We start from the raw sequence: 25,542 nt of genomic DNA, 5'->3' as shown, positions 1-25,542 counted from the left end.
TGCATCAAATTTAAGTGGAGGCTATTGTTTGAGAGTTAGATCAACACAATAAAGGTATGAAAAATGTTGAACAGTGAGCAATAAGGATAATCACAACCAAGAATTTTGTTATTCCATTAATATCTCTGTACATTTGAAGGAAACCAATGTAAACTCTGTGTATAAATATTTCTAATGTACAGATGACTTGATGAGGTGAGGGGAAGCTCATGAAGCGTGTGAATCACACTCGAGCTCAGTAATTAAGAGTTCCATCATCTTTTTATACATTGGCATATAATGATCATTTATCATTGTTCTCGATAGCCTAATCTTTCTATACAGTTCTCTTGGCGTCTCATATAACCTTACACGCTCCACTGTCGTCGTCGTCCCCACCACCATCACGTCATCACGTTCTGTTTCAGACTCTGTCTCAGTCACTGACACTATGTGCATTATCTTACCTGGCGGGTAAAACCGTTGGTCCTCTAACAAGTCCACTGAAGATGCTGAAACTGGACTCTGGTTCTGTCCTGTGGAGGAATCGCCCCCGCCCGTAATTACAGTCTCTTCCTCTGTTATCTCCTTTGCTGCTGCTGCTTCTTCCTCCATGGCTTCACTGTCTCTTTCGTTCTCCTGTCGAGTCAACTCTTTGTCCAGTTCATCCCATAGCTCGCCTTCTGTCACGTCTTCTTCTTCTTCATCTTCTTCTTCTGCATCCTCACGTTCTGATTCGCTGCTGCTTGATGAAGAACAATGGTCTGTTTTCTTGTGACCTTTACGATCTATCACTACGGTTTCTGCCAGTAAAGCTTCAGTGCTTCTTCTTTCGGGTATTAGAGCGGATGCTTCCGGCAAGTCTGTGACTTTAGAGTTAAGTTGGGAGCTAATAGCTCTACGGCGTGGTCCTATGCAAGACCATGATGAGAGAGTTGAACGGGTCTGCACAACGGCATGCGCTACATCTTGGGCACGCTTTAGCATAACCTGAACAATTTTTCACCATTAATCATTCATCAACATCATCATGAAAAAATAAATACTTGTTCACGAATCTATATATTTAGTTGTTCCACATACACACTTCACTCATAAAGCCGCAACCATTTTGGCTCATGATAATTGTATTGTTTTACAACAGATTTTACCTGAGTGCCGCTTGAGACAGGCCGCAAAATCGCCCCAGCACCAGCCACTTTTGCTTTTGCACTGGCTATAGAGGGCAAACGAGATCCTATAGCAGTTGCAGACCGATAAACAACACTAAGGACCCTGGTGTGTTCAACCTGATCACGCAGGTCATTTGACCATGAGGACGAGGTTACCTGCCACCAAATAGAAGAAAAAAAGGATCTTATCTGTATCAAAAATGAGCTTACATATACTATATACATTACGAGAAAATTTGAACCACGCTTGCAAAAGTGGATACAAACTAGAGAATCATGGCCGGGAAGAACCCACAGAAATCACGATTAAGTGCTGCGACCATTGATGCACTTGTGCCAAAAAGTGAAAATATCTACGGTGTCTGAAAAGTCTATTAATCATTTAGCAGGGGAAATATGATATCTCTATAGATATCTCTCGATGGCAGTACCTAGTTAAGCATGTTAGGTTTGACATACCATGGTTAGCAATATATTGTACCATTTCAGGACCACTTATTCCAATGGTGGAAAAGGATAAATTCCGTGATATTAGCATTCACATACATAGGAAAAGCAGGTCACATACCTCAGAACGAAGGTCATCGACTGAAGCAGCAGAGAATGTTGGGACTAGATCAGATCCATTGATAATAGTAGTAATGAAGTGCTTGCCTGATTCTGCTAAATCCCAAGTCATACAAGCAGCTGCAAGTTGTTCGATAAAAAGTTCAGTGCAAAGCATTGTAACAATCAAAACTAACTGCATATAACGAGTTTGGTGATTCAAAATTAAGAAACAGGAGCAGATGACATAAAAGACAAGCAAATACCACCATTACTCCTAAATTGGGTGTACCTGGTGCAAAAGTGAAGCAAGTAGCCGACGCAAACTCTTTTTGCTCCCGCAGAATATATGTTAGAAGTGACGCCGTCCCACCCCCAAGAGAATGACCTACGATCTGAAACAATATATGCTCCTTAGAAACGATACAGTAGAAAAGGACAACCTATTTCAACAGTGAAATTGTAAAGAACATTCTATAACACGGATGCTTATATGCATTGAAATTAGAACTTGAGTATTAGTTAAATAGACTCTGATGTTTGTACATTTTATCAGCTAAAATATGATTACTGTCAAAGATGCGGAGATCCTACATAATGTCCTGGAATGCAACTGGAAAGATCACTTCTGTCCACAAATGAAAGGTAGAAGGAAAAATATGATCTGAATTATGACATGACTAAATAACATACATTTTTTCTAAGTCATCTACACCTATCGGTAGTTAATCTAGTAGTCCTAACGAGACAAAGAATTAGTAAAAACAGAAGACCCAGTAGTAATCTGTAAATCAATAATGTATCGCTAAATACAGAGCATTTACCTGAACCTTGAAACTAGGATTCTCATCAAGGGCCTTGAGGAGGCAAGGAACACTAAGTTTAGCAATCCATCGAGCTGCAGCAACCATTCCACAATGTGCATAACCTAAAACTAAGTTACTTAGCCCACCATCATGCAAAACTGAATGATGGAAAGGGACCACTGCACCAGTTGCTGCCGTCAATGTATCTTTAATGCTATGAGTGCCACGGATCAATAGCAGGATACATTTTGATTTGCAATCTCGTATAATCGTGAAGGCAGGCTGCATAATCTGCAGGGTTCCCAAGATAAAATTGTTCATGGTTCCAGATATAAATGAAAACAGCAAAACAGACCTCAAAGGTATAAAAGATTCAACGAAACAAAACACTTGGCACTGAGCTCTTATCAAGCTACCACTTTTCTTTTAGTTTCCATTTGACCAGCAGGATAGACATTGAATCACATATACAATTCAACCGATAAAACTATTTGAAACAAGTTGGGTCCAATCTTTAGTAGAGGAACAGCACTGACAATCAATCATTATGGGGAATATATACTGTTATTAAAATATCGATGTGAGGCAAACTCTTGTTAGCCTCCCAATAAAACATATGTTCCTAAGAGAATCTATCCATAACGTATGAATAGATAGTGCTTCAAAAAAGAATTTCTAGTCCGGACAAGAAAGCATGTAGTCACTATAAACAAGCTACTCATGAAGGAAAATCACATTGATATGTATGACCTACCCCTGCTTTAGGCTTCTGAAGAAGGACATCTTCATGAGTATAACCGGCAGTCTCCAGAAACACGGGAAATGGCTTCTTGGAGAAAAGCATACAGAGGGTCAAAAATCTCAGTAGCTCTGTCAACTCCATGATAATATGTGGTCCTTTTAACTCTATACAATTACTTCCAGCATAAACACTAGCAGTTGAGAAGTTTCCCTGGAAAAACAAATAAAGGCAAACATACAATGTCACCAACTTAGCCACAAAATTGGCCAATGAACCTAAACTAATTACACTCTGCATTACAACAGCAAAACTACAGTTGAAGGATATAGATAGTGACGCATCACTACACACTAAGTCATTAGATTACAAGTCTATAAAATTTGTCCACATGCAAAATTATTAACCAACACCATCCCGGCACTAACATATTCGAATAGAGCTCAAATATGCCTTAATCAGGAAAGTAAACGAAATTGGATTCACAAAAATGTGAAAGAACAGTGAGGACATTTAATATATAAAAATCAATAAATAAAAAACAAATCTTTCAATTGAGCCCAAGAACATATCTATACGATATCAAGGTGGCTAATTTATGCATCCAATTCAGAGATACCAGTGAAAAAAAATTCAAACCTGTCTACGCATCAAATAGTTAATACCAAAAGCGAGATCGGCGATAGGCCATTTGCCCAGAGTCTCTGAATATGTAAAACGCAACGTCTCTGATAAAGTTGAAATAGTCTCAAGCCAAGTCGCCGGCGCTTGAGCCGGTCTCCTAACAATCCTCCTCCTTCCGGATCTCCCTGATTTACCCAATTCACCTCCTGGATCATCTTCCCCGTTTCTCGCCCACACGATCCGACGGCTCAGTAAGTATAGAATCACAACTGCTCCTGTCGCCGTCACCATTGCACCCGCCGCCATCTCCGATCCTCCTCCTCCTCCTCCTTAATCACCAAAACCGTTAAACAATCCAATTTCCACTCCTCCTTTAATCACAAAACCGTTCAACGATTCAGCGAATTCGAAAACGAGGACGCAGATTTCGAATTCTTGCAAGATAATTAAATCTCTTATAATGCATGAATCGAAGCTCCGATTTCTCCAATAACACAACCCGATTTGGGCATTGAGACAGAAGAGAATGAAATTGAGAAATCGTTATGATTTCAATCATTCATGATTTTTTTTTTTAAGGTTGAAATTTACGATAAAGGATATGAACGCGTCGGCATCTACCAAGATGAATCAGGGGTAGTCTCGTCATTTCAAGGATAAGTAGGTAACCATTTAAGGTTAAGGAATAATAATATATCGATTTGTTTCCTACTTAAAGCAATCGAATGATATACAGTAAAACCTCTATAAATTAAATTTATTTAGGTTTTTGTTTATCGATAAATTAATATTTATTTATAAAGAGATTTTTTCATAATTTTAAAAAAATTTCTATTACTATAAAAAATACTTTTGTTATTATTTACATTTTTAAAAAAGTTTTTTAATGTATAATATTGGTTGATGAATTTTAACTGCTTACTAAATTATCTAGGCAAAAATAATAAATATTAGAAGTTTAGAGTTTATAAGAATTGGTACTACTATCTTTATGGTAATGATAAAGTCGAAGAATATATTGCGGTACCTTTAAAACCAGTTACTAAATAAGCAATAATCGCATATAGACTTTTCACAACTTTTGGATGCGATTGTGAAGACAACAATAAAAAAGATTAGAGATGTATTCGAACAAGAATGCAAATTTAAGAATAGGCAAACAACAATAGAGTCATATTTCACTCGATTTTCTTAAATATATATGTATATATATATATATTTAGTTTATTTAATTATTAATTTATGATATTGATGAAACCATATTTTTACATAGAATTCCAAAAAAAAATAATATCTTATTATTTTATCGAAATGTGTCATTTTTTACAACGGTCCAATTCAAGACCGAAAAAATTTATTAATATATAGCAAAAATTAATTTAAAAAATATTAATTTATAGAGGTTCTATAGTATTACTACCACTCTAATCAGGATTGGCACGCTAAACTTATAGAGTTTAGGCTCCATACATACTAATCATAACTGAATTTATGGTAGAGGAAGATGAACCACGATTGCTTTCGAGTACACACAACTTGTGTTATCTTTGTATATTAACACAAGGTCCCTTTCTTTCACGACTTTACTTCACATTAATATTAACAACTAGACAATTTACAACAGAAACAAATGAAGAACTTTAGTCTTTTTTAAAACAATTAGACAATTTACGATTAAATAGAATGGATGTAGAAACAGAGCTCTATCCAAGTCTCCAAGATGAGTGATCTGTTCAAAAAATGGAACACCATAATTTTCTTTTCCATGTAATATTTAAGATAAATGTTTTGATTAATCTCATCGTTGTACACACTGTAACGAAATGCTTGATTCTATTGATAGGAGATATTACAATATATATAGGCTTTTACGTAAGGGTTTTGTTCATACTTAATTACATATGTATCCTTTAGTATATATGTACTCTCGATACGCCCCTTCAAGATTGAGGCAATTTCTTGACACCAATCTTGAAGTTCAACTCTGTAAAACGTGATGGCGGTAACGGCTTTGTGAGGGCATCTGCGAGTTGATTGACACCGGAAATATGAGCGACGCGAAGGAGTCCGGACCGGATGTACTCACGAACAAAATGAGAATCCAACGCAACATGTTTCATCTTAGAATGAAAAACAGGATTAGCACAAAGATATGTAGCTCCAATGTTGTCACAGTAGATCACAGGGGTCGTTGGTAGAGTGACACCTAGCTCGTGTAGCAGAGAACAGATCCATCTTAGTTTAGAAGATGTGTTCGCAACAGCTCTATACTCTGCTTCCGTTGACGATCGCGAAACACTCCTCTGCTTCTTTGACGACCAAGAGACAGGACTACCACCAAAATATACAATGTATGCATTCGTGGAAACATAGTTGGCCTTATCGCGACCCCAGTCGGCATCCGAGAAAGCATGTACAGTTAGTGGAGCATCACGTCGAAGAAAAATACCATGAGATGACGTCCCTGCAAGATAACGTAACACCCTCTTGACAGCTTGCCAGTGTTCATTAGTCGGTGCATGCATAAACTGAGATAGACGGTTCACAGGAAAGGCAATGTCAGGTCTGGTAAATGCAAGATATTGGAGGCTCCCAACAACCATGCGATATTGTTTTGCATCAGGTAGAGGAGTCCCCGAGTATACCGTCAGTTGAGAAAAGGAAGCCACTGGTGTGGGAACCGGTTTTGCGCCGAGCATATTTTTCTTGGTTAGCATATCAATGATATACCGTCGCCGCATCAAGTGGAGCCCGGTAGACGTCTGTGTAGCCTCGATACCCAAAAAATAACTTAATGGGCCGAGATCCTTTAAAGAGAAGCGAGCAGCAAGAGATGCATTGAAAGCAGTGACGAACGGTGGAGGACCATCAATCACTATGTCGTCTACATAGACCAATACATAGACATAGGAACCACCATTTTTGTAGATGAAGAGAGAGTTGTCACCGAGAGAGGTTTTGAAACCGGAATGGAGGAGAAACTGACGAAGCTCAGTGTACCAAGCCCGTGGAGCCTGTTTCAAGCCAAATAAGGCTTTACGCAGGCGACACACATGATGGGGGCGATCTTTGTCAACAAACCGAGGAGGTTGTGAAACATATACTTCCTCTTGCAAAGTGCCTTGCAAGAAAGCATTGTTGATATCAACCTGATGAATTGCCCAATTTTTCTTTACCGCAATCTCCAACACAAGACGAATCGTTGTTGATTTAATCACTGGACTAAACGTTTCCGAATAATCAACCCCATACTGCTGATGGAAACCACGGGCAACCAACAGAGCCTTATACCGATCAATGGATCCATCAGATTTGTTTTTAAGTGTGAAAATCCACTTACATGTAATGACATTTTGCTGTGCAGTCGGAGGTGTCAAATCCCATGAATGTTCCCTTAATTGAGCATTAATTTCTTCAATCATGGCATTCTGCCAGTTTGGATCGCCTCTGCCACCGTAGTCGGTATGACCAATGAGGAAGTGGCCAATATAGTGTATTTGGTATTTGGCTTAATAATGTTGTTTTTAGACCGCGTCTGCATAGCGTGCTGAACCGGTGGTGGAGGCGGAGCCGGTACCGGAACCTGGATAACAGGATCTGTAGACGGCGAACGAGACGACAGAGTCGTTGAGGGAAAAGGAGTTAACAGGCTTGATGGTGATGTTGTTGAGGTCATTGTTGTTGTTGTTGTTGGGCCTTATGGGCTTGATGGAGTGGACCCATGAAGTGGACCAGGTACATTCATAGAGTGAGACCCATCATGAACCCGTTTTGTGCGTGTCTCGTGATCAAGGTCGAGAGATGGAGAAGACGAACCTGATTGAGTTGAAAATTGTTCTGGTGATGAAGACGGAGGTGAAGGTGGTACCGTCGGTGATGGAGGGTGAGGATCATTGCACGGGAGCGGCTCATAATGAGCTGGAGTTGAAGAAGCCGGATTTGGCGACATCACCGGTATCATAGTTGACGGCGAGTGAACAACGGAGACCGGAGGAGACGATGATAACGGTTGGGTCACAGTGGCAAACGGAAAGCTTGTCTCAACAAACTGTACATGACGAGAGGTGTATACACGTCCAGTTGTAGCATCCAAACACAGGTAAGCGCTTTGAGTAAGCGAATAGCCTAGAAAGACACACGCCGTAGAGCGAGACTCGAGTTTATTGGTGCTATAGGGGCGAAGCCATGGATAGCAAACGCACCCAAAAACTCGGAGCTTGTTGTAGTTTGGTTGTGTTTGAAACAGCTTATGATACGCGGAATCACCGTTAATGACGTCTGTGGGCATACGGTTTATGATATATACCGCAGTCGCAAATGCATATGGCCAATAGCCACGAGGAACAGATGCATGCCCAAGCATAGCAAGACCCGTCTCCACGATGTGACGATGTTTCCTCTCCGAAATACCATTGTGTTCAGGCGTGTGAGGCGGTATAGTGACATGCGATATACCATGTAACGCCAAAAACAAGCGCAGAGCAAGGAACTCTCCTCCATTATCAGAATACAACGTGCGGATCCGCCTCTGGAACCTGTTCTCAACAAGAGCCTTGAAGGCAATGAAGACATCTTTGACTTAGGACTTGAGTTTTAGAGGGTATAGCCATGCGTATCTAGTGAAATGGTCAACAAGAACAAGATAGTTTTTGAAATTCTCGGTGGAGGTTATAGGAGATGACCAAACATCTGTGTAAATGTATTCAAGAGGTTGAGAGGAGGAAATAGTGTTTGTTGTAAATGGGAGTTTGTGACTTTTATTGATAAAACAATCAGAACATGATAATTGTTTTTGTGTGGAAGGAGAAATTTGTAAAGAAAACTTAGAAACAACAGCTTTTAAAATGGGAAAAGATGCATGCCCAAGTCGAAGATGCCAGGATGAGAGATCAGTTGCCGGAGAGGATGAGGCGGAGAAGACATTGATGGTATTGCGGTTAACCGGCCACTCATACAGCTCATTCTTAGTTTTGCCTTGGAGTAATTGCCTTGGAGTAGTTGCTCAGATCCTTCACCTGAAAATATGCCGGAAAGAAATGTACCGAAACCTTATTAGCAATACACAATCGATACACTAAAATAAGGTTTATGCGGATATCAGGAACATAAAGCACATCTTTCAAAGCAAGTAAACGAGAGGGTGTAGGGAGTAAAGCGGAACCCGTATGAGTGATCTTGCTTGATATGTCCCCAAGTTGGTTTCGCATAGGTAGATGACATAGGAGTCCATATCTGTGTAGTCGTGGACGCCTAAGAGAGGACGGATTGGATCTCTACGGAGATCGCACCAAGGAGACTAGCGACGATAATTTGGTCTTGACGTTGCTAAATATCGTACGCGGGATTTGGTGTGGTGATACCGGCACGGAGAATAGTGGAAGCAGGAGCCACCGAGGTACCATCGAGATAACCTCAAAGTCCATAACCGGCGAGCAACGCACAGATCTGACGACTCCACATCAGGAAGTTTGAATCAGTAAGCTTGGTAAGATTTGACATGTTAACGTTATGAAGCTGAGTTACATAGGCAGTGTTTATGACATCAGAGGAGGGTTCAGCCATGGTGACAAGAAACGTGAAGAAGAAAATGAAGAAGAGAAGAAACGAGAAAAAAAAAATTTAGGTCTAGGATTTTTACTGCTTTAATATCATGTAAGGAAATGCTCGATTCTATTGATAGAAGATATTACAACATATATAGGCTTTTACATAAGGATTTTGTTCATACTTAATTACATATGTATCTTTTAGTATATATGTACTCTCTATATATGTACTCTCTATACACACGACATAATCTAGGCAATACATTACTAGTGGAGGACATGCATGTAACTAGCTAGGGAGACACAGGAGGGTTGTATTTAAAATTTATTTCATTGTTTATACTTGACATTTTCTTGTTTTGACTTAAATTTAACTTTGGTTATAGTTTATCGAAGTTGTGTTAGTTATAGTAGGTTATGCTTTAGCCTTTAGGGGAAAGCTCAAAATCATCAAGAGCATCCGAACATTGGGTGTGAGCAAACCAATTATATTGGGTATGAATAGTGCTCTAGCTCCTTTCAGGCTGGCTCTGTCTTTGCGCATATGTTATCAAATGTAATAGTATATTTTAACATCATAAAATCTAAGAAGTTGTCGACAAAATAAAATAAATCAATCAATCTAACACCATGACTGGTTCAAACGCTGCGGTTGCGGTTGCGGTTGCGGTTGCGGAAGATTGTGGAAGCAGACGATTGCGGTTTCAAGCGTTATTAAGCGTTTTGAATGACTGGTTTAGCAGATTAAAATTAGTGCGTTTGCAGGAGGTTTACGACTGGTTGACCAGCGGGTGCAATAGCGGTTGGAACATAATAAATGTGATACCTAATATATAAATGTTTAAAAACACCAAAATTTTTATTAAACTTGATTTATAATTAAAATTTATTAAAATAATAATTATTCAAAAAAAAAGAAAATCATATTGAAATACTTATTCCTTTATGCATTTGGCTTTTCATCAAAAATTTAATCAAGTAATTTGATAAATGACAAAACATATGCTTTAGATCGTAGATCTTTTCTCTTTTTTTTTTAGAACGTGGGTCAGTAGTTGCAACGGTAGGAAAAGTCAAGTGAGAGTTTAGAAGAGTCACTGGTGTTTTGTTTTAATATTTTTCACAAATAATCTTATTCTTAAATTTCTGATGAAATATTATATTTATTTAGATTTTTTTGAACTTATGTGCGATGTGCCATTAAATTTACATTAAGTTTTCCGGATTATTGTTAATTGGAATATTATTTTCTTCTAATTGTTTCTTTTATAATCTCTGCAATCATATTTGTACTTCATTTTCTCTCATCCTTAATGAGTAAAATGGTTAGATAGAAAATATAACAAAAAAAATTTCATTATCATTGATTTCTTTTAAGTTTTTTTACACAAAAAAAAAAATTACAACCGCAATCGCCCGCAATCGCAAACGCTTGCAGGAAGCAACTTTTGGAATTCAGTGGTTGTTATCGGAATAATTTCCCTTGAATGGTTTCATTGATGTACATGGCATTATATAGCCAAAGTTGTTACATAGCTGTTCCACATATTATGGGATATACACAACAATATACAAGAGAGATAATCTGAACAGTTCAAACCAAATATCCTATATTCTATCACCCTCCCGCAGTTGAAACATCGGGTGCTCGGATGTTTAAGCTGGATCGAAACTCGTTGAATAGGAAGGATGGTAGTCACTTGGTGAATATGTCTACATATTGAAGTGCAGAAGGAACATGGAAGACTTTAACCTCTCATATAGCTACTTTCTCATGTACAAAGTGAATATCTAGCTCGATATGCTTTGTTCTTTGGTGTTGAACCGGATTGGTGGCTAAATAGACTGCACTGACATTGTCACAGTAGACCAACGAAGCTTTGTGAATTGGGAGGTGAAGGTCTCGCAACAAATTCCTTATCCAAGTGAGTTCTCCAACAGCATTTGCAACTCCTTTATACTCAGATTCCGAACTTGACCTTGAAACGGTTGGTTGTCGCTTAGCTGCCGACAAAACGAGATTTGGGCCAAGATAAACACAATATTTTGAAGTAGAGCGTCATGTGTCAGGACAACCGCCCCAGTCTGCGTCTGAATATGCTATCAGAGTGTCAATCTTACCGCGATACAACTGAAGACCATGAGCTGCTGTTCCTTGTAGGTATCGAATGATTCGTTTGAGAGCTGTCATGTGAGGAACTCTTGGATCGTGCATATGCAAGCATACCTGATGAACCGCATAAGCAATATCAGGCCTAGTGAATGTTAGATACTGAAGTGCACCAGCTAGACTGCGATATGTAGTTGGATCTGGGATAGGGTCACCAGCAGAAAGCTTTGACTGCATATCAACAGGTGTTGCACATGGTTTACATTCTACCATACCAGCCCTTTTGATGATATCCTTTGCATAAACATGCTGACTTAAGAAGATCCCTTGTTTGTTATAGTCCACCTTGATGCCTAGGAAGTGTCATAGCTTACCTAAATCAGACATTGGGAATTCTTCTTTTAGTTGCTCAATGATTTGATGCAGAAGATTTACTGAGCTGGCGGTCAACATTATATCATCGACATACAACAATATGTAAGCAACGTGAGTGCCTTTGCGGTACACAAACAAAGAGTTATCCGCCTTGCTCATGAGAAAGCCTATCTGATTTAGGAACTTTGTAAACCTCGCATTCCATGCTCTTAGAGCCTGTTTTAGGCCATAAATAGCTTTGTTCAGTTTGCAAACATGGTTGGGAAACTCCTTGCTAACAAATCCTGGTGGCTGGTGCATGTAAACTGTTTCTGTCAAGTCGCCTTGTAGGAACACATTCTTGACATCAAGTTGATGCATTGGCCAGTTTTTTGCAACTCCAACATCAAGGACAGCTCGTATAGTGGCTGGTTTGACAACTGGACTAAACGTTTCTGTATAATCAACACCATGTTCCTGCGATTTCCCATTATCTACCAATCTTGCTTTGTGGCGTGTTAGCAGTCCATCTGCATCATATTTGTGCCTGAAAAGCCACATAGATCGAACAATGTTGACCTTGGGAGGTCGAGGTACTAAATTCCAACTCTCCCGGATTCCAATTTAGATCCAGAAGAGCCTCCTTGTATCCTTTTGGAAGGGGTGATTTTGCTGGTGGTGAAGTGATTAGGGACAAAACATTTTTCTGTTTGGTTATCCCAGATTTTGAACGAGTTGTCATTGAGTGAGATGGAATGATAGGTACACTAGTGGGTGGGTTCTCAACTGTTGGAAGCAAATGGGCTGTTTGGAGTGGTGTTTGAAGGATTTGTTGAAACAGTGGGGAAGTATCATCAATCGCATCGAGGAAGTTGTAAGGAGATGCTTGAGATAAAAGTTTTTCTGCAGCTGGAAATATATCTTCATCAAAGTGGACATGACGAGATATGATGATTTTATTTGTTTTTAAATCAAGGCATCTATATCCTTTGTGTTGAGAGGGATAGCCCAGAAACAGGCATGGAGTTGATCTTGGAGATAACTTAGATAGGTTGGAATGATTCAAGTTTGGAAAACACAAGCACCCAAAGACACGCAGATGATCATATGTTGGTGATTTGTTGAAGAGAAGACTGTGTGGGATTTGATTTTGTATGGAAGATGAAGGAATGATATTTAAAATGTGAACAACGGCATGTAAAGCTTCTACCCAATAGTTTGGAGATAGGCGAGCCTGGAAAAGCATGGCACGAATAGCATTGTTCACCGCTCGTATCATTCTTTCAGATTTGCCATTTTGTTGTGAGGTGTGTGGGCAAGAGAAACGAACAGAAATACCATTATTGTCAAAAAAATCATTGAACAGAGTGTTTTTATATTCCCCCCCCCCCCCCCATTGTCACATTGGAAAAACTGAATTTGGCTCTGAAATTGAGTTTGGATAAATTTTGTGAAGTGTAAGAATTTTGAGAAAACATCACTCTTTTTGCGGATTGGATAAACCCATAAGTAGTGAGTGAAATCATCTAGGAAGAGAACATAGTACTTTATCCCACTGATGCTTGGAATGGGAGATGTCCAAACATCTGAATGCACTAGTTCAAACGGTTTGGTAACAAAAGACTTAGAAGTGTGAAATGGCAATTTTATTTGTTTCCCCAAATGACAAGGTTCACAAGAAGATGGAAGCTTGTTTTTATTACACTGAAGCAAAGAATTTGACAAAATGGAATGAAGACTAGCATTATTTGTGTGAGCCAAACGTTTATGCCAAAGATATGGAGTTGAGGCTAAAAGAGCTGAGGAAGAGGAATTGCTTTGATTGATGGTAGGAGGAAGTGAGTAATGGTCCCCTTTACTATCACATCGGAGCAGAGTCCTCAGAGTTTGAAGGTCCTTCACAGAAAAACCAAAAGGATCAAACTCAGCAGAACACCAATTATCTATGGTAAATTGACGAACCAAGATTAAATTTTTGAGTATTTGGGGAGTGACCAGGACATTTTTTAGTGCTAGGGGTCGGGAAAGGCTTTTTATGGTGGAAGAGCCGATACAAGTGACTGGAATTTTGGAACCATTATCCACCATGACTGATTGAGAGTTACTATGATTAAGCTTAGAGTGGAGATTACCTGAAGAAGATGACAAATGAGCCATCGACCCAGTATCCATGATCCATGGAGCACCATTGGGATCAACAAGTGTTTCCGTTGTGGGTGTTCCTAGTTGTATCTCCATTAAGTGAGCTTGAGGGTAAGCTGGTTGTGGAGGAGACGACATTGATGGTCTCATCGAGTTATGAGGGAAGGGAGACCAATTGCCAAAGTAATTGGGCCAGAAAGGATATGGGCCATGCCAATATGATGAAGTGGGCCAGTTGGGCAAGCTAGGTCGGAAGGTGTTGTTGTTGTTCTGTCTGTCGCCACCGCGATTGCGATAATTATGTTTGTTGCCTCTGTTGCCAGTGTAGCCTCTGTTATCAGTGTAGTTCTGGTGATGAGGTTGACGAGGTGTAGACGGTGCAGCAGCGACTGTGAGAGCAGTGGTTGAGGATGAGTGATCTTTGTGAGTTGCAGAGTGGCGGTGAGACTTCATAAGACGATTCTCTTCTAGTTCCAGCATGGATTTTGCCGTTTCAAATGATGGGAATGGATCTTTTTGTTTGATAACATTGATAATGTTATCAAATTTGTCATTCAGCCCATTGAGCAGGTATGTTACCATTGTTCTCTCGTTGAGTGGAGCATCAACGTTTGTAAGTAAATCTGCCAACGATTTGATCTTCTGGCAGTACTCTTTGATCGATCGATCTCCAATTTCTTGGTTGTGGAGTTCATTGTCAAGTTGAATAGCTTTGGCTTCCTTGTTGTTCCTGAATTGATTCTCCACACGTAGCCAAACATCGCGTGAAGATCCACCTGTTTTGAATGATGAGCGAAACAGGGGACGAGCAAGTGTGCCATAGATACAAAGCTTTACTAGTCCATCACGTTTGTACCAGGCTGCATCGTTAGCATTTGCTGGGAGAAAAGTGCTGTCTATGTGCCCAAGAACATCAAACGTGAGGCAATGAGTAAGAAACAATTCACGCCAGGCGTCGTAGCTGTGATCATCGAGATTTAGGATGAGGGGGATTTGAGATTTGATGTTGGTAACACCAAATGCACGTTCATGTGATTGATTTGCCATGGCCGCCATTGCTTTTTTTTTTAAGAAAAGAAAACGAAAAGAAAACAAGAAGAGATTTGACAGAGAAAAGAAGAAGATGACTGAAGCGGAAGGTGAAGGAAAAAAGGATCAGAAGCTACTGAACTCTGATACCATGTTATTAGGAGTGATTGGAAGCGGTTTGTGTGATTGGTTCCAATCGCTAGCAACCGCTACCATCCGCAAACGCATCATTTGCGGGAGGTAGCGAGAGAACCAGTCAACGTAAGAAGTTGTCTTCGTAGCTGAGTCAGCTGACTAGGGGAGCCATAGGTCAAATGTATTTTGATTTCCTGATTCCTCTTATTTTATTTGTCTTTCTTAAACCTAAATATCTTGCACTAGATTTTTTTTCGTTAATTAGTTAGATCCACAAATCTCGCCTATGTATAGTGAAAACGTTATAACGTTTTCTTTTTGGTACTCTCATGAATATCTATTCTTTCATATGGAAAAAAAAAAGGAAAAGTCTGAGCGATCTGATTAAATGTTTGAGACTTAACACTATTTTGAGCTTTAAGATTCGAAACTAGGGAGTAGAAACTAGAGATTAAATGTCGGTGATAGACAACTATTTAATCGCTTTCAAAATAAATAAAAAATTATCATTTTCGGTTGCGTATCCATGTCTCTTGATTCCATAGAGAAACCTTTTTTAATACAGATTTTTAGACTTTTTCTTCCATATAATTCATATTTACCATTAACCATGTATTTCCTATTCATGGTTGGCTTCTCTGTCACTTTTTCCATACTAACAATCCATTGTCTTACTGATCCTTAGGAACAATTGAGTGGTCATATCTATTTCTGTACCATTTTTGGGTTCATTCATTTCAAATGATTTAGGTAAGGTAAAGGTATAATAAGTAACTGATCATTCCTCAATTTTTTGGTTGTTTTGAGGGATTTCGTCTCTCCTTTTACCGGAATTAATATTTAGCAGGGATTAGAACTTTGATTTTGTCATTTGTTTGCAGGAGAAGAAAAGACCAAATGGAAACAACAACAAGGTTAGTCTTCTATTTCACACACAGTCAAATTCATATTCTTCTCTGTATGGCAAATTTTATAACCCTTTGTTTTTTATTTGTACTATGTACTTCTTTCCCAAATCATTCTTATAATTTGGTTTATTAGCTTATAATATAGATGTGTCATTCAATAGTTAAAAAAAAAAAAAAGTGTTTACCTCCAACGTTTATTGTCTTTCTGCGCTTGAATTATTTTTCATAGTAATTGCTTTTTTATTCTCTCACTCTAAAAAATTAGTTCCTGAATCAAATTGATCTCAAGCCAAGTTTTGGCTGCAACCATCTTAATATCCCATGCTATGTGTATATGTTTTCTAAAGTTGACGAGTGATTGTTTGTAACTATACTAAAAATGGTTTTTATATTTGTATCTAAGTTTGTTATGTTTTTTTTTTTCGTTATCAAGGTTTTTGTTATACTTTGATGGAACAGTGGAGGAAAAAAACAGGAGCATTACAAGTTTAAAATATGCTTTTAATTTGCTTCGATGGTATGTTGTATTTATATACATTATTTCTATTCGTTTTTACTTTGAACCTTGATGTATGCATTCTTAACTATATTAGTTAAATGATTTGTATTTTATTTTATCATATATGTTATGCTTTTGGTGAATTTAGAATAACAAGAGTTTTAAGAAAATTAATAGTGGAATACAGGAACAAAGAGAAGCAGAACCAAGATAAAAGACATCAATCTTAATTAATAAAAACAAGACATAACATGTAATATATTGGAAGGTAATAACTTAAGTGCAAAACCATTAATGTTGCAGTATAATCACTTAATCAGATTAATTTGGCAAAAAAAATTCAGTCCATTTTTTTTAATTCTATCACAATTTCGTTACCCGTGCATAGCATGGGCTCAATACTAGTAGCTCGATAATTTTGATTTGCAGATGTTTCTGATCGTAGCACTGTAGTCAAGCTTTTTGTTGGCTCTGTACCAAGGACAGCTATAGAAGAAGTGAGTTAATCTGGGATATTTATTTTAATTTGCTATCATTCAAAAGAGGGACATTAGTTTATTCTCTCCAACAACCTTACCAAATGATCTAAGTGGAGGTTGTCAGGGCATGTCTTATGACTTTGCTACGGATCTTATCATGTGCTTTGAACAGTGCCAGTTATTTCTTCAAGATTGTGGTTGTGTAGCTTGTACATTTGTTTTAGTAGTACCACTTGATGGTTAACAGGGGAAAAGTTGAACCTTAAAAACAGACAGCTTTTAAGTATCAGAGTTAATAAAGGCTGTTGTTTTGTAAAATATTTGATAGGAACCCGCGGTATACTGTGAGACTAAATTTTTATTTTTAAAAATTAAATGTTATTGCTTAGTAGACTTACTATATATATGGATAATATTTTGTATTTATACAATGATTATGTTTGAGTTTTACCGTTTTAAAATATATAAGCTATCATAGAGTTCATTAAGTATTAATTTTGTAGAAAAAAAATATATATATATATACATATATATATATATATATATATGAATTTTGAGTTAGTATTTAAATTACAAATTATATTGCTAAGTTATATATAAACAATATTTTTCATAATAATTACACTTTGAAAATAAAACGTAAAAAAACAGTCCTTTACAAGAATGGAATAAAAACACTACATACTTTAAGACAGATATTTTATTTCGATTTTGACATAAATCATATGGAAATATATATCTTCGTAATTGAATGTGGTGAGTAATCAGATGGAAGGAGATATCTCCTAAAATCTGTTTTGGAAAAATATTAAATCTAATCAATTAGTTTGTTTCTAAACATCGTTTTGTAAAAAATAAAGAGAAGCCGAGATCTCGGCTAAGAGATCTAACACTCGATAATTAAGTATTTGAATATATAGTTAATGTACAAATTTCCCTTAAAAGGTAAATCTTGGTTGTTAAACATTTATATTAGATATTAAATATGAAATAATAAATACAATGACATTTTTGTAAATAAATTGGAGCTCCAGGGTTTTTTCCATAAACTGCTGCAAAAATATATATATATATATATATATATATATATATATATATATATATATATATATAAGATGCAACGTCTAAAGATGCGGTTAGAGCCATTAGAGCACTGCACAATCAGATCACTCTTCTGGGGCTAATTACAAAGCGCTTCTACCATCACTCGTCACAGGAGAAGGAAGTCTTCTTACCGCAGAACTCAGCAGCTACCTCGGCTTTCTTCAGATTAGGTTTGGTCTCCAAATCAAGGCTTCCTCCTCGAAGTTTGTCTTCATACCTGTATATCAAAGACACTTGTGATCTCTCCATGTATACCAAAAACTTCACCCAATGTGCTCTTGATAATAAAACTAAAAAATGAAAATAGTTAAATCCCTTACCAAAGCTTCTCTACAAGGTCGTACCTAATTAACAAAAATAAATAGCTTTAATTATTCTGTAATGACATCAAAACTATAGCAATAATTAACTTAGACAAACAAATCTCCTTGTGAGAAATCAATTTACTTGGGTGGTAGAGGGTATGGAGCTGCTATCTCTGCCAGTTGAAGAGAAATCTTGAAGTAGCGCAAAGGTACACCCTTCTTCTTTTCAACAGCCTGCGGTAATAAAAGGTTAAATCAGAAACCGTACTTTCAAATAACTACTTGTATAATTTTCATCATAGGTATAATGACTATTTTTCATCATTATATTAAACTAATCTCACCTTCTCTGCTTCCTCAGCAGAAGCAAACTCAATAAACCCACAGCCTACATGCTCACCCATGTGGTCTACAAGAAGTCGAACACGAACAACTTCTCTAGCATCTTCGAAGAAACTGATGCTGTAAAAATAGAAGATATATTACTCACATATCAGACTATTAAAAAATTGCTCCGCAAACAAAAGTGGAAATTTAAGGTACTACTTACATATCTGATAACTTAGTGTGGCGAGAGAGACCGGAAGCAAAGAGCGTCTTCTTTGTTACGGCAAATGGCTGAATATAACCGCCAAGTGTGTTAGCACAACTTAAAAGTAGAAAAGGACTTAAATTCAAGTAGACTCATCGGAAGATGGCAACAGTTATGTTATCAAAGGGTAAGCTCATAATAAGAACAAGGTACCTCAACAAAATCGGGAGTTTCATCAAGTCCTTTCACTGCCCCGTTTTCTCCCATCAGAAGGCTTTCTTGTGTAAGGTAGTCTTCGTACCTGGAACATCAAAAACCCTAAGTGATCTCTCCATGTAGACCAAAAAATTCATCCAATATGCTCTAGGTAAGAAAAAAAAACTCAAGGGGCTAGTAAAAAACCCTTACCAAACATTGTAATCTATGCAATACCTAAGTAACAAAAACAATAGCGTTAGTCTTCTTTAATGGCATCAAAACTCTAGCAATAAGTTACAACCAGTACTGTTACATAAACAAATCTCCATAACATGGAAAATTAATTTACTTGGGTGGATGGTTTGGAGCATGAAACACTTCAAGAACAATCTTGCGATCATGCAAATATTCACCGTTCTTTTCCAGCGCCTACAGAATAAAACATCTAATCAGCAATACTTTCAAATAACTACTTGTCTATATTTCATCATTACTATAAAACTAGTCTCACCTTCTCTGCCTGCCATTGTTGTCTGCAATAAGTCGAACATGAACAACTTCTCCAACATCTTTGAAGAAACTGATGCTGCAAAAATGGAGGATATTAGTCAGTCATGAAAAACTTGCTCCATAGCGAAAGAGGAAATTAGGTGTTACTTACATATGTGATATATCAGTTTGGGGAGAGAAATGGGAGATAAAGATCGTTTTTTTTTCTACAGCAACTGCCTGAATTTAACAGCCAAGTTAAATTAGCAAGACTCCAAGGAGAAAAGGACTTGAATTGTAAAGAAACAAAAAGTAGCCTCATCAGTAGCAGAATAAGTCATATCTTTCGACTTTGTGGCAATAGTTGGTTGCGTTAGTAAACGCTAAGCTGACATGTGTTGAAGATAATAAGAGCAGGTACCTCAACATAATCAGGAATTTCATCATGTTCCCTCATCAGAAAAATCTTATGACCGTGCAAATATTCACCATTCTTCTTTTTCAGAGCCTACAATAAAAATGATTTAATCAGCTATAGTGCTTTCAAATAACCACTAGTCCTAAGCGTACACTAATTTTCAAATGACTACTTATATACTTTTCATTTTTATGTTTTTTTTTTCTCATCATTAATACAAAACAGCTCTCACCTTGTTTGCAAGGTAAGCAGAAACAAACTCAACAAATGCATAGCCCAAATGCTTGCCCTGGTTGTTCACAATAAGTCGAACACTAACAACTCCCATATATTTGAATAAACGTTTGCTGCAAAAGTGGAGGATAAAATATGAGCCACGAAAAACTTGCTCCGAGAAGGAAAGTGGAAATTTTAAAGTGTTACTTACATATCTGGTAATTTAGTGTTGGGAGAGAGATTGGCGACAATGAGTACTTTCTGAAATTAAAAGGCCAAGTGTGTTAGCACGACCCTAAGGAGAAGAGGATTTAAATTGCGTACAGAAGAAAAAAAAAAAAGTAGCCTCATCTAAAGATTCATCCCCAGAATAAATCATCTTAGGAATTTTGTGGGAAGAGTTGTGTTGTTTTGAAGATAATAAGAACATGTACCTCAACGTCATCAAATCCTACGTCTTCTTCTGTAAGAAGGCTTTCTCCTCGAATGTAGTTTTCAAACCTGGAATATCAAAAACATGACTAGCTAGTGATCACTCCATGTATACCAACAAAATCGACCCAATGATAACAAACTCATCAAGAGGCAAATAGTTAACAAACCCTTACCAAGAGTCGTATTCTATGCAATACCTACGTAACAAAAATAGCAGAGTTAGTCTTACTGCAATGGCATCAAAAACTCTAGCAGATAAGTGACAACCAGAGTTACAATAATAAATCAATTTACTTGGGCAGAAGGTATGTAGATCTCTTGAAATCAGCCATATAAAGTAAAATCTTATGACCTAGCAGATATTCATCACACTTCTTTTCCAGCGCCTAGAATATAAAAGATTTTTCTCAGTAAGCTTACTTGTTTTAAAATGACAACTTAAAATACATTTCTAATCATTACTACAAAACTAATCTCACCATCTTTACTTCGTTAGCAGAAGCAAGCTCGACAAAGGCATAGCGACAATGCTTGCCTTGGTGGCCTACTATAAGTCGAACATGAACAACGTCTCCAACATCACTGAAGAAAGAGATGCTGTAGTAAAATCGGAGGAGTATAAGTCATCACCAGTCATGCTTTGAGAAGGACAGTGGAAATTAAAGCCAATAGCACCTATACTTACTTACATATCTGGTATTTGTGCTTCGCGAGAGAGACGGCGAAGCAAGAGGGTATTATTTGTTACGGAAATTGCCTGAATTTATCAGACAAGTTGTCTTTGTTAACACGACAACCGACTGAAAGACTGAAAGGACTTAAAATTGCAATGATAACAATAAGTTGCCTTCATCTGAACAAGGTACCTCGGGAATGAGAATGCCATCATCCACTGTCGTCTCCTGTTAAATTGAGTAGACACTGAACATAAACTTTGTAGTACAATATAATATCTAACAAACAGTTTTTAAAAAAAAACTTCAAAAGTTATACCTTAACTGAGATTAAATTAGCCTGCTCAAGACTATCAGCCGTTGTCTCATCCTGTTACATACATAGAGCAGCTAGTGTAAAGAAAATTCAGAAGAGAAATCCGACCATCTTAGCTGGTTACCTTCTCGTCGGATGTTTCCTTATGTCTCTTCAAAATCGGTTTCTTCTCCAAATCATCTTCAAGGTTTCGCTTTCCTAAAATGAGAGGAAGGGCAGGAAAAAAAAAGAAAACAAAAACAAAAACTAGAGTTAAAATCAGCGAACAGCCAAGTATGTATGTGGGTTTAATGAAAAAAAAAACAGATAAGAGAGAGCCACAGAAAACAAACTAAATAAATTAGCTTTAGCGGCCGATTCCTTGCTAGAACTGGCCATGGATGGATGAATATGAAAAGAGCGACGGTCGTTTATTTTCCGGAAAGGGTTCAGAGCAGAGCAAGCGCCAAAAGTAAGTTAAATAACTAATAAACCCTAGAGATCTCATCTGTCTTATGTATTTATGAAAACAATAGTAGTCGTTTGGGCTGGGCTTTTGTTTGTTGGGTTTATTATGTGCACCATGACTTGTGTTTTGTTCACTCGCAATTAAAAAAAAAAACGAAGTAAATATGATTTGGTTTGGTTATGCTTTATTACTCTTAAAACTAGAAATTGAACCCGGACAACACCGCGGATGTATTTTTCTTGAGATAATATAAATATCTGGTTATCTTTTGTATTTTTTTTACGTTAAACGAGGCAGTAGCTCGAGGTACAGGGACAAAATATTTTCATATAAATCTTAAATCTATAAACTGATTAAGAATTATATTAATCTGGGTGTTGTAGTATAGGTGTATTATTTTCATGTAATTTTTTTAAAAATAAACCTAAACGTATTTACTTTGGAATGGAAAACACGTCCCGTTCCATCCCATCCCCTCACATTCCAACTCATCTCCTCTCGTCTCATCTCATCCCATCTTGTCTCGTCTTTTCTCGTTTCGTCTCGTATCCATCATAATTTTTCGTCCCGTATCCATCATAATATATAAACAAATAATTTATATATTTTAAAATCATTAATATATCATTGAAATAAAACGATCTAATAAGTCAGATTCGCGCGGATCATTTTAATACGTGACAAGTCAGATTCTCTTCAAATATTTACCATCGATTATCAAAATGAAATTAAATCTTGACCACTGATTTTTTCAATGGTTTTAATTTAAAACATGTATTTGATTAGAATATTTAATTACGGAAAACATAAACATCAGAATTAAATAAAGAACATGTTTAAATACATAATAAATCAAATCAAAATTTTTGATTCTTCATAAATATTTTAGGAAAAAACTAAAAAAAAACCAAGAAAACGAAATTGCAACTAAGATGTGTACATATTTTTCCTCACAGTTTTAGGAACAAATAAATAAATCTAGTTTAATTTTGAAAACAATTAACTAATTATAATTTAAAATAAAAATAAAATTACTTTAAAAGGTATTTTAAAATAGTAAAGTATTCATTATAGTCTTAATAATATAAATTTAATTAATATATAAGATATGAGAAATTACTAAAAATGAATTCAAATTTATTTTTATGGATATATAAAATATATCTAAAATCAAATTGTTTGTAAATACTCTCTACTACACAAGATATGCAAGAAATATCTTTTAAAAGATCTTATGTAACTAATATATTTTATATTTATGAAAATAAACTATTTCATGAATTACATTTGTTGTTTAACAAAAAGTATTAAAAATTCATTTTAAAAAAAAAAGAAGCAAAGAAATTTCAAGTTATATTTGTATATCTAAACAACACAACGCAACTCAACAACACATATATATAGTTAAATAAAAAAGACTATGGACCAATGCGTTGTAAATTGTCGTAGTTGTATTTTCGTTCTGTTGTAAATTATCGTTATAAGTGTGAAGTCGTTAAAGAAATGGACCAATGCGTTGCGTTTGTTAAATAAAATGGACGCAGAACCAGAGAGAGAGAGAGCTCTATCCAAGTATCCAAGAATAGATGAGTGAAAATGGAACACCATAATTTTCTTTTCCATGTAATATTTAAGATGGGATAACAACAAGGAATGTTTTGATTTCTCGTCCTTGTACACACTGACATAATCTAGGCAATACATAACTAGTGAAGGACATGCATGTAACTAGCTAGAGAGACATTGGAGGTATCCAATAAGGGAGGACAATTTATCCCGAGCAGAAAACTGGTGTAGACTTGGGTGTGAAGGAACGTGGGGTTATAGTGGCGATATCGTAAACACCGTAGCCTTCACCATACCCTTCACCGAGGAAATAGATGAAATTAGGTTTTAGGCCAGGGAATGAGCTGGCCTTGACACAAAAAGGCTCGTTATTGCCGAGGAATATGCAGAGATCACCAATGTCTTCTGTGTAAGACATGTTCATATCTTCCTCCTCTCTAAAAACCATGAACCGCTTTGTGCCGCCACAATTGAATGCTAAATACTTCATCGTAGGGCTTCCGACATACCTGCCCTATTGTCAAGCAGAGCCAAGTTAATATATAATATATCTGATTATCTAACAGCATATAGGAAACCGCGAAAAGGCAAACAGACAACTCGAACTTCGTACGTACCATTTGACTAGGAAACGTTGTCCCGAAGGAGACTCCACAAGCTCGTGTGACCTGTAACAGGAATCCAAAAGCTGCAACTCGGTTTGGGAAAACTGAGGAAGGTTATGAAATTTTAACTCATGGTACTGAGGCGTGGTGCCTGAGAGACCACCCCAAGACCACAAGTGGTGGCCACCAGAACTTGGCATGTAGAACCTTTGGTCCCTCTTGGAATACATCAATTTTGACTGCTCAAAATAATCGAATAATCCAGTAGACATAGCGAGGAGGAACCCCTTATGGGCTCTACCGGGCGTATATATACTCACCGGACGTCCCGTGTACTTGACAGCAATAATGCAGTCTTCCTCTTCAGGAGAAGAGGAGATTGCCACACCACTTACCAATTCAGTTTGAGAACCAATTACATTTGGCCGAGGAGGCAGAGGGATAATCTTGGGGTTTGATTTGGAGCTCGAGGGATAGTCACTGATTACAATGGAGTCAGGGGAGCTGAGATAAACGCCCCATCCATGGGAACTTCCCACCAGCCTAGACTTAAACAAATATTTGGGAAGTGGCTTATCAACGATGCTGGAATACTCTTCCTTGGCCGGGTCAAACATGACGAACTCTGTCAGTTGGGATTCTTCACTGGCTCGATGCAACAAGTAAGGGTTGGTGGTTGAGGCGGAGAACATCCGAAGGGTTTGGCATCTCTGGGGAACCATAAGAAGAAGTATACATCAGAAGACAAAACAGAGACAAAACAGAGAATTACACCCAAAAAAAAAAAACTAGAAACAGAGAGATAGAGATTAGAAGAGACTCACCAAAGCAAGTTTGCGGAGAGAGGGTTTGGAAGAGAGGCTGAGAAGCAGAGACGACATAGCTTCACTTTGATAATGAAGGAAATAAAAAGGGTTTTGGAGTTAGTCAACAATGAAGTCACTTCTTCACTTAGATCTTAGACCAAAGTAGTTGGCCACAAGAAAAAAGGGTTTTCAATAATGTCTCTTTCTCTGTTTCTCCAATTTTCTTTTTCCCTTATTGTATAATCTTGTAGACAAAGCAAAAGGAAAAGTCTAGTGATCAAATTTGTACACAAGATTCTTTACTATGCACTAAGAGCATGGGCATTGGTGTATACTTGGTTTTGGTCCCCCAAGTTTAATAA

General features: G+C 37.2%; 2 protein-coding genes and 1 pseudogene across 4 annotated transcripts; all 3 read right to left on the bottom strand.

The window, feature by feature from the left end:
- Nucleotides 1-87: 87 nt before the first annotated feature.
- Nucleotides 88-4,460, bottom strand: LOC104718784 (uncharacterized). The gene is made up of 7 exons (XM_087470016.1): nucleotides 3,882-4,460; nucleotides 3,258-3,455; nucleotides 2,522-2,794; nucleotides 1,990-2,092; nucleotides 1,720-1,838; nucleotides 1,131-1,307; nucleotides 88-969 (listed from the first exon to the last, which is right to left on the bottom strand). Exons 1-7 carry the CDS (start codon nucleotides 4,170-4,172, stop codon nucleotides 208-210), a joined length of 1,923 nt encoding a protein of 640 aa, XP_087326142.1. The 5' UTR covers nucleotides 4,173-4,460; the 3' UTR covers nucleotides 88-207.
- A 13,495-nt stretch (nucleotides 4,461-17,955) lies between these two features.
- On the bottom strand, nucleotides 17,956-22,194 carry LOC104718782 (uncharacterized; annotated as a pseudogene). The gene is made up of 21 exons (XR_015569170.1): nucleotides 22,088-22,194; nucleotides 21,880-21,953; nucleotides 21,759-21,809; nucleotides 21,632-21,667; nucleotides 21,455-21,522; nucleotides 21,245-21,362; nucleotides 21,060-21,151; nucleotides 20,939-20,962; nucleotides 20,765-20,831; nucleotides 20,542-20,591; nucleotides 20,347-20,461; nucleotides 20,118-20,204; nucleotides 19,869-19,936; nucleotides 19,557-19,793; nucleotides 19,418-19,441; nucleotides 19,223-19,310; nucleotides 19,028-19,095; nucleotides 18,822-18,939; nucleotides 18,620-18,711; nucleotides 18,493-18,516; nucleotides 17,956-18,389 (listed from the first exon to the last, which is right to left on the bottom strand). The product of XR_015569170.1 is annotated as an uncharacterized LOC104718782 (transcript).
- Nucleotides 22,195-23,800: 1,606 nt separating this feature from the next.
- On the bottom strand, nucleotides 23,801-25,481 carry LOC147936039 (uncharacterized). 2 transcript variants are annotated; one of them, XM_087470203.1, is made up of 3 exons: nucleotides 25,199-25,481; nucleotides 24,387-25,084; nucleotides 23,801-24,278 (listed from the first exon to the last, which is right to left on the bottom strand). In XM_087470203.1, exons 1-3 carry the CDS (start codon nucleotides 25,253-25,255, stop codon nucleotides 23,975-23,977), a joined length of 1,059 nt encoding a protein of 352 aa, XP_087326329.1. In that variant the 5' UTR covers nucleotides 25,256-25,481; the 3' UTR covers nucleotides 23,801-23,974. The 2 variants fall into 2 exon arrangements, with proteins under 2 accessions (XP_087326329.1, XP_087326330.1); XM_087470204.1 differs by having other exon boundaries at nucleotides 23,801-24,283; nucleotides 25,199-25,433.
- Between the last annotated feature and the right edge of the window lie 61 nt (nucleotides 25,482-25,542).

The sequence above is a fragment of the Camelina sativa genome, chromosome 10, assembly GCF_030686135.1.
Source record: "Camelina sativa cultivar CO46 ecotype springtype chromosome 10, ASM3068613v1".
Lineage (NCBI taxonomy): Eukaryota > Viridiplantae > Streptophyta > Magnoliopsida > Brassicales > Brassicaceae > Camelina > Camelina sativa.
The sequence above is the reverse complement of the archived record's forward strand: the minus strand, read 5'-3'. Positions and strand labels throughout refer to the sequence as shown.

What these genes read in the sequence shown, in the direction of transcription:
- LOC147936039 (XM_087470203.1), bottom strand. Translation starts at nt 25,255, where the DNA reads ATGTCGTCTCTGCTTCTCAGCCTCTCTTCCAAACCCTCTCTCCGCAAA. An exon ending in CTCTCCGCAAACTTGCTTTG is followed by an intron (nt 25,085 to 25,198) that starts GTGAGTCTCTTC and finishes ATGGTTCCCCAG; the next exon opens with AGATGCCAAACCCTTCGGAT. An exon ending in CAACGTTTCCTAGTCAAATG is followed by an intron (nt 24,279 to 24,386) that starts GTACGTACGAAG and finishes ACAATAGGGCAG; the next exon opens with GTATGTCGGAAGCCCTACGA.
- LOC104718784 (XM_087470016.1), bottom strand. Translation starts at nt 4,172, where the DNA reads ATGGCGGCGGGTGCAATGGTGACGGCGACAGGAGCAGTTGTGATTCTA. An exon ending in TTCAGAAGCCTAAAGCAGGG is followed by an intron (nt 2,795 to 3,257) that starts GTAGGTCATACA and finishes GGAACCCTGCAG; the next exon opens with ATTATGCAGCCTGCCTTCAC. An exon ending in TTGCTTCACTTTTGCACCAG is followed by an intron (nt 1,839 to 1,989) that starts GTACACCCAATT and finishes AACAACTTGCAG; the next exon opens with CTGCTTGTATGACTTGGGAT.